The sequence below is a fragment of the Cynara cardunculus genome, assembly GCF_001531365.2.
Source record: "Cynara cardunculus var. scolymus isolate 2C chromosome LG 14, CcrdV1, whole genome shotgun sequence".
Classification (NCBI taxonomy): Eukaryota; Viridiplantae; Streptophyta; class Magnoliopsida; order Asterales; family Asteraceae; genus Cynara; species Cynara cardunculus.
This window is the reverse complement of record NC_037541.1, coordinates 2,581,064-2,592,420: the sequence shown is the minus strand read 5'-3', so window position 1 is coordinate 2,592,420 and position 11,357 is coordinate 2,581,064. Positions and strand designations below refer to the sequence as shown.

The window sequence follows — 11,357 nt, the reverse complement described above, 5'->3', positions numbered from 1 at the left end:
GATAGGTTGTATTTGAAATAAACCCTATATATATATATATATATATATATATATATATATATATATGGTATATTTCAAATGCAACCATGTCCATTTGTACAACCAATGCAACTCAATCAATTGAGATATTTATGGAAATGATGAGAGTTCATTTATTACAATTTGAATATTTATGGAAGATGATTAGAGTTTATTAATTATGATCAACACTTTATAGTAGTGAACAATCAAAACTTTTATGAAATCACATATACATCAAATTAAATGGATGGTTGAGATTGAGTTGTATTGGTTGTATAATAAGATTTAAGATTTTATTATAAAACGAGAATGAGAACGTAATTTCCATCAAAAATAAAATTTAAAATTTATGTTTAAACACAATATAAATTATAAGTTATAGTAGAACATGTTTTGGTAATTCGAAAACTTAATAAATATCCCATAAAATAGATATCAATATCGGTATCAAATTAAATATTATAAATCCTCGTACTTTTGGTATAATTTATTTCATTCATTAAGAAAAAAATAGTTTCACAAACTACAGAATACGAACGATTAGGAAAATAGTTCAGATACTTAATCATTCAAAATGAGAAAGTTTAATAGTTTTTTATTCAAAAAAATAGTTTATAAACTAAACCATTTAAAATGAGAAAATTTATTGGATTTTTTAGACTTTTCCCATATTATCATATAAAAATATTTACGGGTCAGGTAGACATATCCAAAAACTTTTATGTACTGTCCATATCCATTCATTAATTTTAACAAGTCAATTCGAATCTACCGAGTTTTCAAAACTCAGTTATTCAAATCCGCTTTTCTAACGAGTCGTATTGTTCGTGAACAATTTTAACGAATTCAAACAACACTGAAAACGATATCATTTTAAAAGTATTACAATTAAACTTGTTTGTTTATGTGATTGATTGGCCTTCCAAGAATCTTGAAACAAAGCATGATGCATTTGACAATGAGTTGATTGTTGTCTGCATACACACTTAACTTCTTTTTCTATTAACCTAGATATCTAATCTGTTATGTGAGTTGACTAATCCCAAGGCAACCACCTGTTTTGCAGATAGCTCGGAGTCACCGCATTTGAACCTCCATGACTACAATGAGATTTTTATTCCTCCTTAAATTTAAACCGACTTGATTGGACATGGCTTTCAAGAATCTTGAAACAAAGCATGATGCATTTGACAATGAGTTGATTGTTGTCTGCATACACACTTAACTTTGATACCAATTGATTCTGAATCCAAAAGATTCATAAAAAGCAACCATGTAATCAAGGACCCACCCATGAAAATGAAATAGATTCCATTTCTTTTTACTTATTAAAGGTGGATAAATATCGGTAAAAATGGGTTCGGGTTAAAACGAATTACTGTTAATTTGTTAGTAATATATATAAATTACCCATAGATTATCAAGTGATTTTTAAGAAATTTATAAGGTGAATACAGTTTACAACTGTTAACTGTAAAGTACCGACGAAAGAGCTACTTGTCGTTGATCTGTTAGTAATTGTGATAGTTTAGTGATAATAAGAGAGTATATCTGTAAAAAAATTACTTGTAAAAAGGGTCAATTTTGTCTTTTTATATGCTTAATTATGATTAAATCTTAACATAAATACAGACACATACATGGGGGTTGAGTTTCTATTTGCAGTTCATAAATCTTCGTCTACCTTAATTTCTCTAATTTTTTTAATACGATTGAAACTTTAATAAGTTCATGCATGTGAAAGTGGTTGAATATATGTACGAGTTCATGAAGGTAGTGACAGTAAATGTGAATAGTAAAGTTTATTAAGGTAGATGAATGTATGTGGTTTTGTCACCCAAAAGCTCACCTTCTCACGAAAATGTTGTTCTCAAATCCACCTCTCTCTCTCTCTCTCATATATATAGTCGGTTCAAACGAGAACAATGATTCAATAAGATAACACGAGAACTGTCGAATCACATGTGAATATACACTAGACTCGTGTAAAAAAGCACTTGTGATTATGTGTGAGGTTGTGGGTTGACTGTATTCCGTAATCGCATGTAATTTCAGTGTTGAATCACATGTGGAATCACATGTGATTTGGTTGTTCTCATGTTGATGAAGCAATCAATCCAAAAATAAATGTAAATGACTACTTTATAAAAGTTGAATACTCCCCATTCACAAATTCAACAATAATTGCATTTTGTGAAACATATCAATGACATTTTAATTACAAATGTCGATAAAAACATTATTTCAATATATGTAACCAAGTTATCATTTCTTCATTGACCTTTTATTTTATTGTGCAATTTATTCTTCACAATTTTCATAACAGAAATGTCATCTTAATTGTTGTAATTGCAAGTTACAGCCTATAACGTCAACGCTAATTTAATAAGCAAATTAATAAACCAGAAGAAACACACATTCTTTCAATCATTTTCTCCATCAAATCATCAATCCCTTTTAAATTTAGAAAATTTGTTTAAATTTATCTCTGAATGATACATCTTTAAAAAATTATCGTCATGGAAATAAGCAACTTATAACTACTTTCATCACAGCAGTGTTTACCAAGCGATTATCGGTTGTCATTTATCTTACGATTGAGAATGACAAAAATCGAGAATCTTACTCGAAATGACAAAAATCGAGGATATTATCCGATTAATGATGGAGAAAATTCTTACATGGTAAGCGTTTACTGGATAAAAGATGTTTACCAACAATCAGTTTTAGTGACTGAAACTGTCATCTAATAAGTAAGTGAGAGTGTTGACTTTTATCGATAAGTACTTAACTGTTTGGTAAAACGGCACTAAAAAATTCACCAATTTCATAAAACATGAATTGCAATTTTTAATAATTTTATGTTTTGCAATTCAATGATTATAAGAAGACTTTAGAAAGAAAGATAATAAGCATGCAAGTGCTTAATGAAAGAGACATAGAGGCTAAAAAAGTGGCTTAACTAGATATGATCAAGAAACAACCACGTCTGATTGGATTTAAGGGTGATGAGTTGGTCAAAGGTGCATTATTTATTGATTTTTACAAAGTTAAGTTATGTCTCGGATCACTTTGGCTAGAGTGGCTATTGTATATATACGGTGTTTGCACAATACAGCGAGATACATCTTGATTTTAATGTTTTGTTTTATCATGTCTTAATCGATATTATAATACGTTTTTATGAAATTTTGAGAAAACGATAATATTTTTATTTTTGAATAAAATATACGGTTTAAGATATCATAAAAATTTGAAAAAAAATATATATATCAAAATTAACATCAAATTAACTATCTAAAAGTTGTCGTTCTTTTGTGTAATTTATTTTTAATTTAATTTAAGGTTAATAATGTATTAATTTATTTTTCATTTAACAATATAATTTTTTATAAAGATAATAATTAAGTATTCTGTTAGAACTCAATTTAATTATTCTTATTATATTTTAGATTTTTTATATTTAGAATGAAATGTTTATTCTTTATTTGATTATGTTTATCTACAATTAGTTACATATAAATCAAACATAGAGTTTTAATAAGTTGTACTTACATACGATTTACTTGTAATCTTGAATTTTAAGTAAGTGCATCAATAAACAATACTTCATGCATAAAAAAATGGTTTTTAATAACAAATAATAAAGCAAGCAAGGGTGTAAGACTTTTTGGTGAGACTTAAACACAAATTCTAGCAGACCAGTGTTGTAGCAATGCTACAACATATAGTAGACCATAACTAGTTCCGCCATTTATTTTGAGGGTATTTCTCTCGGACTTTCAACTTTGGCATTAACATTTAGATTCAATCACACATCTTTGTGCAGGATCAGACTAGTGGTAATGGAGAATGAAATCCTCAAAATATATGGATAACAAATCTCTTGTATAAAATCACTCTCTCGAGCGGATTATCATATTATTCAAGTTGGTGTGTTCTGAATGGCTCATCTCTAAGTCCACTCCACTTTAACATTTCAATGAGTGACCAACTTGCTGAGAATTAACCAATTTGGAAAACATAGATAACATATCTCTTTGTTAGTAACTTTCTCAAGTCTACTTCTCATATCATTCAAATTGACGTGCATTCCAGTGGATCATCTATGTGTCCACAACACTTTAACGCTTTTTAAAGTGATCAACGTCAATAAGTGTCATTGGTTTTATAAAACTTGAAATGATATAGTAGAACGTTGTTATTACAAAACAGCATTCGCCTTCCTTTGGTTTAAAATCTCACATTTCCGTCTCACACTCAAACTAATAAGATTAGCTACTTATAACGGAAAATAAATTGCAAGAAATGTAAATGACAGAAATTAAATGCTTAAATATAAATGACTGAAATTAATAGCGTAATGTAAAAAACGGAACGCATAAGTAAAGAGTGTAAACTCTAAAGTGATGTAATGTGAAGAACGAGATGTAAAAAAATACCACAATTAATATTAAAATAAAAGCATAAGTTAAATGACTTCTAAATATTTAACACAACCAGAGTAGATCTAACTATGGATCATGCATAAATAAGAAGTCAATCCCCTCTATTTATACTAATCCTATAGGGGTAGAAAAGTAAAATCACAACAGTAAACCATCATGTCCAAAGTACAAACAAAGTCAACTAATGAAACAAAAAGCTAAAAACAACCCTAAACCAACTATTTCCAACTACAATTTATGAAGGTTTCTCAAAAGTTCCCAACCTCCATCTCCAACTGTTGCCTTATGCTACAGAAATGCTTCAGCACGAGTGATTTGTCAAAATAAGCAAGTTAACCATCTATTTATCCTAAAAGCAAGTAAATCATAACATTTAGTTCCAAAAATAGTAAATGGAAAATCAGAAGATAAAAGACTCAAAGTTGGTATGTAAATAGGAAAATAAGTTACTTTAGGTAAAGAGACAAGTGTGAAAACACTAAATAATTATTGCACTTCAGAATTGTAAGAAGAGATCTGAACTCTTGATTATTTTTAATCTCATGTTCACCTATGAATTGCGCTTTAGAAGAGAATCGATTCGATCATCTCAGTGCACCTCATTGTTTCAATTAAGATTGATTCAAAGGTAGAGATTTCTTTTTAAGCTTCTCATCATGACTTCTCTTTTCACCAGAACTCAACCCTAGAAAAATGATTACCATGCGATCCTCGTAAAAAAGAAAAATCCAAATTTCACCACAAAACAATAGTCTTTTATTGACAGATCAATATTAGAGGCGAATTACCAGCAGATACTCTACTGCAAAAAAAATACAATTGGTCATCACTGGCAGATCCGCTAATGATTTTTGTAAAATTTAATTAAAATTGGCTAAAGAATTAATTAAATCTTTAATTAAAATCAGCGATAGAAACGACCGTCGGTACTTTTAAAGATCAGGAATAATTAAATTTATCGACAGATTTGTGACGGAAGTCAATACATCCAGCTAAAAAGTCAATTTTTGTTGAATCGTCGGTAATCCGCCACTGAATCAATAGCGAAAAATTTCATAGATGAAAGTCATTTTTTAGTAAGTATTTATGAAGTATTTACAGTATTAATATGGTTTAATATTTATCAGTTAATTTTATATATTTCAAGCATAAAACTTAAAAAGGATTATACGAATATAATAAAATAGTAAACTTAATCACAAAGGTGGTGTCTGATTAGTTTGAGCTTGGCTCCAAATGTCAAAAGTACCTGGAGGTCTCAGGTTCAAATACAAGGAGGAATAAAAATCTCCTTGTGGCCATAGAGATTCAAATGCAGTAACTCCAGGCTATCTGCAAAACAGGTGGTCGTCCTGGGATTAGTCGACTCGCATAGCAGGTTGGATGTCCAGGTTAATAAAAAAAAATTGTAAACTTGAATTTTAATAAATTATATATTAATAAATCCATATAATTTATTTATTTAAAAAAAATAAGCAACTAAACATTAATGATTAAACATTTGCCTATAAAACCCCATCCATGCATGCCATAAAACCCCACCAATATACCTTGATACCACAAATCATCCATGACCTACTTGCACAAAATGGGTTCGACCCTAGCCAGGACCATGGTCACGCTCATGCTACTACTAGCCATGGTCTATCGAGCCACTTCACGCACCCTCGATGACCGAGCCATGCTCGTTCGGTACCAGCAATGGATGGCTGAGCACGGTCGTGTTTACACCAACAACGAAGAACAACAACTCCGGTTCCAGGTATTTAAGGACAACGTGGCGCTTATAGACGCACATAATGGAAATCCTGATAAAAGCTTTACGCTCGCCATCAATAAGTTTGCCGATTTAACGAGCGACGAGTTTCACGCTTCCCGGAACGGTTACAAACGACCACCTTCGCGTGCGTTCTCGGGTTTATATCGGAACACTGACGTAAGTGCGGTCTCGGGTTCATATCGGTACGCTAACGTAAGTGCGGTTCCGGGTGAAGTCGATTGGAGAAAAGAAGGCGCGGTAACCCCCGTTAAGGATCAAGGCGATTGCGGTAAGTCTATTTTTTTCATTTTCATACAGTGGATTCCAGTTATTAATGGAAACAGTCATTCTACTCTTTATAATAGAAGTCAGATTTGCATACATCATTACATCTCGTAACGGGATTTACTGGACATGCTTTGTTTATGTGGATTCCACTAATGCACGGAATTTTTCATTCGTTCGTTGACGTGTTAACGTATTTTTCTTCGAATTGAAAACAGGATGTTGTTGGGCGTTTTCGGCGGTGGCGGCCATGGAAGGGATGAACAAGCTCAAAACCGGAAAATTGATCTCATTATCGGAGCAGGAACTCGTCGATTGTGATATCGAAGGAATCAATCAAGGATGTGAAGGAGGTCTCATGGAGTACGCTTTCAAATTCATCGAAAAACGAAAGGGGTTAAGCGCAGAGTCGGTCTATGCATACACAGGAGAAGATGGGATCTGCAACACCAAGAAAGCTTCCATCCCGGCGGCGACAATCTCCGGCTACGAACAAGTTCCGGCGAACAACGAAAAGGCCCTGCTGCAGGTAAGCAAATCGTTGTAGGAAATAAACGAGTGAATATTTGAAAAGAATTTATTTAAAAGAATAAAATATTATAAAATAAAAAAAGTAAGGTTAACACCAATTTCTTTTTCTAGATTTATTGATTTATTGAAATTGTATTTTTTTTTTTCGGGGTGTTTAGGAGTGTTTATAAAAACAACTTATTGACTTATTTCGATATGACACCGGTAGTAAATACTTTTGAGTGTTTGAATAAACAGCTTATACCAATGTCAAACCGGTAATAGCAAGTTTTTTAAGAAGTTAAATCAATCTAACTTATAATAAGTTGATAAACACTTTTATAAAAAAAACATAAATAGTTTCAAATAAGCAATCCCAAACACCTCCTAATAACACAACCAATCGCAATTTGCAAATGCACCTTTAAGGCGGATCAGAAGCCCATAAAGTCATCTGATATGTTTAGTCAGAAATTTCACCATTTCAGTGGATTTTTTTGTTGATTTCTGGTTTTTAAAGGTTTTTTGGTTGATTTCGAAACAATTTTTTTGGTTTTTTGGTTTATATATTTTAGTACACCCCTCAAAGTTTAGCATATACACCTTTTACAAACTCAAAATAATTCTATTCGCTAAAATCAGTTGAAGTGTTGAACAGATATATGGACCCAGTTGGGGCCGTTATCTTATACCAACCAGTCAACCATCTTCGATCATGTTTTTCATTATTTAAGAATTTTTTAAATAATAAAAATTAAGAAACTTCTAGAAGTTTTGATCCTTTAAAGATTTATGTCATGTGTTCTTATTGGACTTTTTCTATTAATAAATCTTTTAGGGATTGTTTATCAAATACTTACCCGGTAAGTATTTATCGATAAAATTTAACATTATTATTTACTTGGCGGGTACGATTGTAATCCATCAAAACAACAACATATGCAACAATTTACCCGGTAAGCATTTACCGTGGTAAGAGTCGTCGTCCTCACTTGCCGGGTAAGAGATCCTTGTCACGCTCTTACCGGGTAATATTTTTTGTCCTTAACATATTTATCCGTTGAGATAATATTACTTGGTAAATACTTACCTGGATAAGCGTTTGGTAAACGGCCCATTAATTTATTGCATCAATAATTAGCTATTTTCCTAGATCACAAATATCATAAAATACATATTATTATATTAACTATAAAATACTATATTCGAAATATATTATAAAAATACGTATTAGTTCACATGAAGCCTTCGGCAATGATGTTAATGGTTGATTGTATAAGATCCGAACTCTTCGAATTTAATGTCATTGGTTTCTTTACTGGTGTAGGCTGTCACACATCAACCTGTATCGGTTGCTCTGGATGCAAGCGGATATGGGTTCCATTTCTATTCGGGTGGGGTTTTTGATGGGATATGTGGAACAGAGCTTGACCATGCTATAACTGCCGTCGGGTATGGGACCACGACAGATGGAACCAAGTACTGGCTCATGAAGAACTCATGGGGTACATCATGGGGAGAGAAAGGGTATATACGAATGAAAAGAGATGTCTCTGCAAAAGAAGGATTATGCGGTATCGCCATGGATTCGTCATATCCTATTTGAAATATACATATACATACATACACACACAAGTGTGTGTATTTATCTGTGTATTTGTTATTTAAATTAAGATTGTGTTTGAGTAAGTGTATGGTTTTTATATCATTTGATGATAATTGTTTATAAGCATTGTAAAGCTCAAAAGAAGCTGATATAACTGTATATATGATTGCTTTATTTCAGTTACTGTTATTTGACGATTTCCTTCTATAAAATCTGTATTTCTTCTGTCTGATAAAAGAACTAGAAAAATATATGAGATTCATAATAATTTCAATCGAAAATATTGTTGGAATGACCAGTTTGTGACGCCATATGATGATACGAGCATGATCAAGTTTGCTTCCATTCACTATTTATAACGGAAATTTTCTAGCAAATTTTAGATTATCCGTTAAGATTAAGTATAGCGCAAATGGTAGAACGAAAATGGCCATTATAACTGGACTAATTCTCCATATACATGATTATTAATTAAAAACGTATCTCTCTCATTATTATGATTCTGGACGAGTGATCCACGTGTTTGCACAAATCAAAAAAAGTCAACGGTTCAGCTATTTCTTATGAGTGGTTGATTTTTGTGACGATTATTATGCAACTATGAAAACATATATGCATAAAATGCATTTATATCAGTAAAGTTTTCATAACAGATTAAGCAAAATAACATAAATTCATTACAAGTCTAATTGATAAAAGCCGACAGAAATATAGTATTTATATGTATTAAGTGTAAAACTAGATCGAAGAAACGAAGAATTTCTTGGGAATCCTACAAGATCCGTTCGTGACAATTGTCCTATGAAGACTCGCTTTCGGTATGGCTCCAGTGGGTTCCCTTACCCTAAGGGGTTGTTTGACAGTTGCTGAATGGTTTGGTACAGAATGATTAAGTAGTCAGAATGATTAAGATGCTCTCATGATATAGTGCAAAATGAAATATTATTGTTTGGTAATTGTTTGCAATGAAAGTAGGGTGCTTAATGGTTAAGTGAGGCTCATGATACAAAATCATTCAGCGGATTTTAAAATCATTAAGAGACAGACATTTTTTTTGTCAAACAAAATTCACCTCTTAATGATTCATAGATTGCTTCTTAATTGAACTATTAAAAGTTAAACAAACAACCCCTAAATGATTGCTCAGTGATAAAGGAGGTAGGGGATACAGAGACAACCAGAAGGTTTGCTTAGAAGCAGCTACCCTTGAAAGAGTGCATAATTTCAAAATATTAATTAAAGAGGAATACTAATCATATTATTCCCTTGTCAACGTTCATAATATGAAGTAATAGAACGTTTGAATAAGTTATTGTGAATGTGACAACGATTTATTACACACGAATTAAACATTTATAGAAAACAAGATGATATTATAGAAGCCATATTCACATGAAAGAACCAAATATTCACAACGAATAATAAACTTTCAAGCAGACTTGATTTTGAATGTTAGTGATTTTTATATGAAAGTAATATGTATGGATTTTAAAGATCCGGTTAAAAAATTAAAGAAAATAGAAGGGTACTCGTGCAATGTAACGAGATACATCTTGATTTTAATATTTCATTTTATTTTTTATCTCAGTCGATGTCATAATATGGTCTTATGTGATTTTGAGAAATCGATAATTTTTTATTTTTGAATAAAATATAAATTTGAAGATATCATAAAATTTTGACAAAAATATATCGATATTAGTATCAAATTAACGATTTAAAATTCCTCGTTTTTTGTGTAATTTTTTTAATTCAATTTTTTTATTATAATTTAATTTAGACACAATAACAAAGTAATTTATATTTGGTTTAAGAATATAATTTTCTCATAAAATGAATAATTAATTATTATGTTAGAACTCGATAATTATCCTAATTTTATTTTAGATTTTTTATATATTTTAAAATGAGATGTTTATCTTCTATTTAATTATGTATATCCGCAGTTAGTTATATGAATTCGAACATCGAGCTTTAATAAGTTTTATTTATGCATAACTAGAATGGTACTCGCGCAATGCAACGAGATACATCTTGATTTTAATATTTTATTTTATTCTTTATCTCAGTCGATGTTATAATATGGTCTTATGTGATTTTGAAAAAATGATGATATTTTTATTTTTGAATAAAATATAAGTTTGAGGATATCATAAAATTTTGACAAAAGTATATAGATATTAGTATCAAATTAACTATTTAAAATTCCTCATTTTTTGTGTAATTTTTTAATTCAATTTTTTTATAATTTAATTTAGGTACAATAACGAAGTAATTTATATTTGGGTCAATAATATAATTTTCTTATAAAGATAATAATTATTTATTTTGTTAGAACTCGATAATTATTCTAATTATATTTTAGTTAAAATGAGATGTTTATTCTCTGTTTGATTATGTTTATAAGAAGTTAGTTATACGAATTCAAAACATTAATAAGTTATAATTATGTATAATTTATTTGTAATCTTGAATTTTAAGTAATATGCATTAATATACAATACTTTATGCATAACAAAAATATATCGATATTCGTATCAAAATAATTATTTAAAAATCCTCATTTTTTGAATAATTTTTTAATTCAGTTTTTTTTATTATAATTTAATTTAGGTACGATAACGAAGTAATTTATATTTGATTTAATAATATAATTTTCTTATAAAGATAAGAATTAATTATTTTGTTAGAACTCGATAATTATCCTAATTATATTTTAGATTTTTTA

The 11,357-nt window shown here is 30.1% G+C and overlaps 1 protein-coding gene across 1 annotated transcript; it reads left to right on the top strand.

The window, feature by feature from the left end:
* Positions 1-6,039: 6,039 nt before the first annotated feature.
* On the top strand, positions 6,040-8,629 carry LOC112526847 (senescence-specific cysteine protease SAG39-like). The gene is made up of 3 exons (XM_025137268.1): positions 6,040-6,517; positions 6,732-7,042; positions 8,351-8,629. Exons 1-3 carry the CDS (start codon positions 6,040-6,042, stop codon positions 8,627-8,629), a joined length of 1,068 nt encoding a protein of 355 aa, XP_024993036.1.
* The last annotated feature ends 2,728 nt before the right edge of the window (positions 8,630-11,357 follow it).

Excerpts from the sequence above, each read along its gene's own strand:
- LOC112526847 (XM_025137268.1), top strand. The coding sequence starts at position 6,040 with ATGACCTACTTGCACAAAATGGGTTCGACCCTAGCCAGGACCATGGTC. Across the intron at positions 6,518-6,731 it reads TAAGGATCAAGGCGATTGCG|GATGTTGTTGGGCGTTTTCG; the intron begins GTAAGTCTATTT and ends AATTGAAAACAG. Across the intron at positions 7,043-8,350 it reads ACGAAAAGGCCCTGCTGCAG|GCTGTCACACATCAACCTGT; the intron begins GTAAGCAAATCG and ends TTACTGGTGTAG.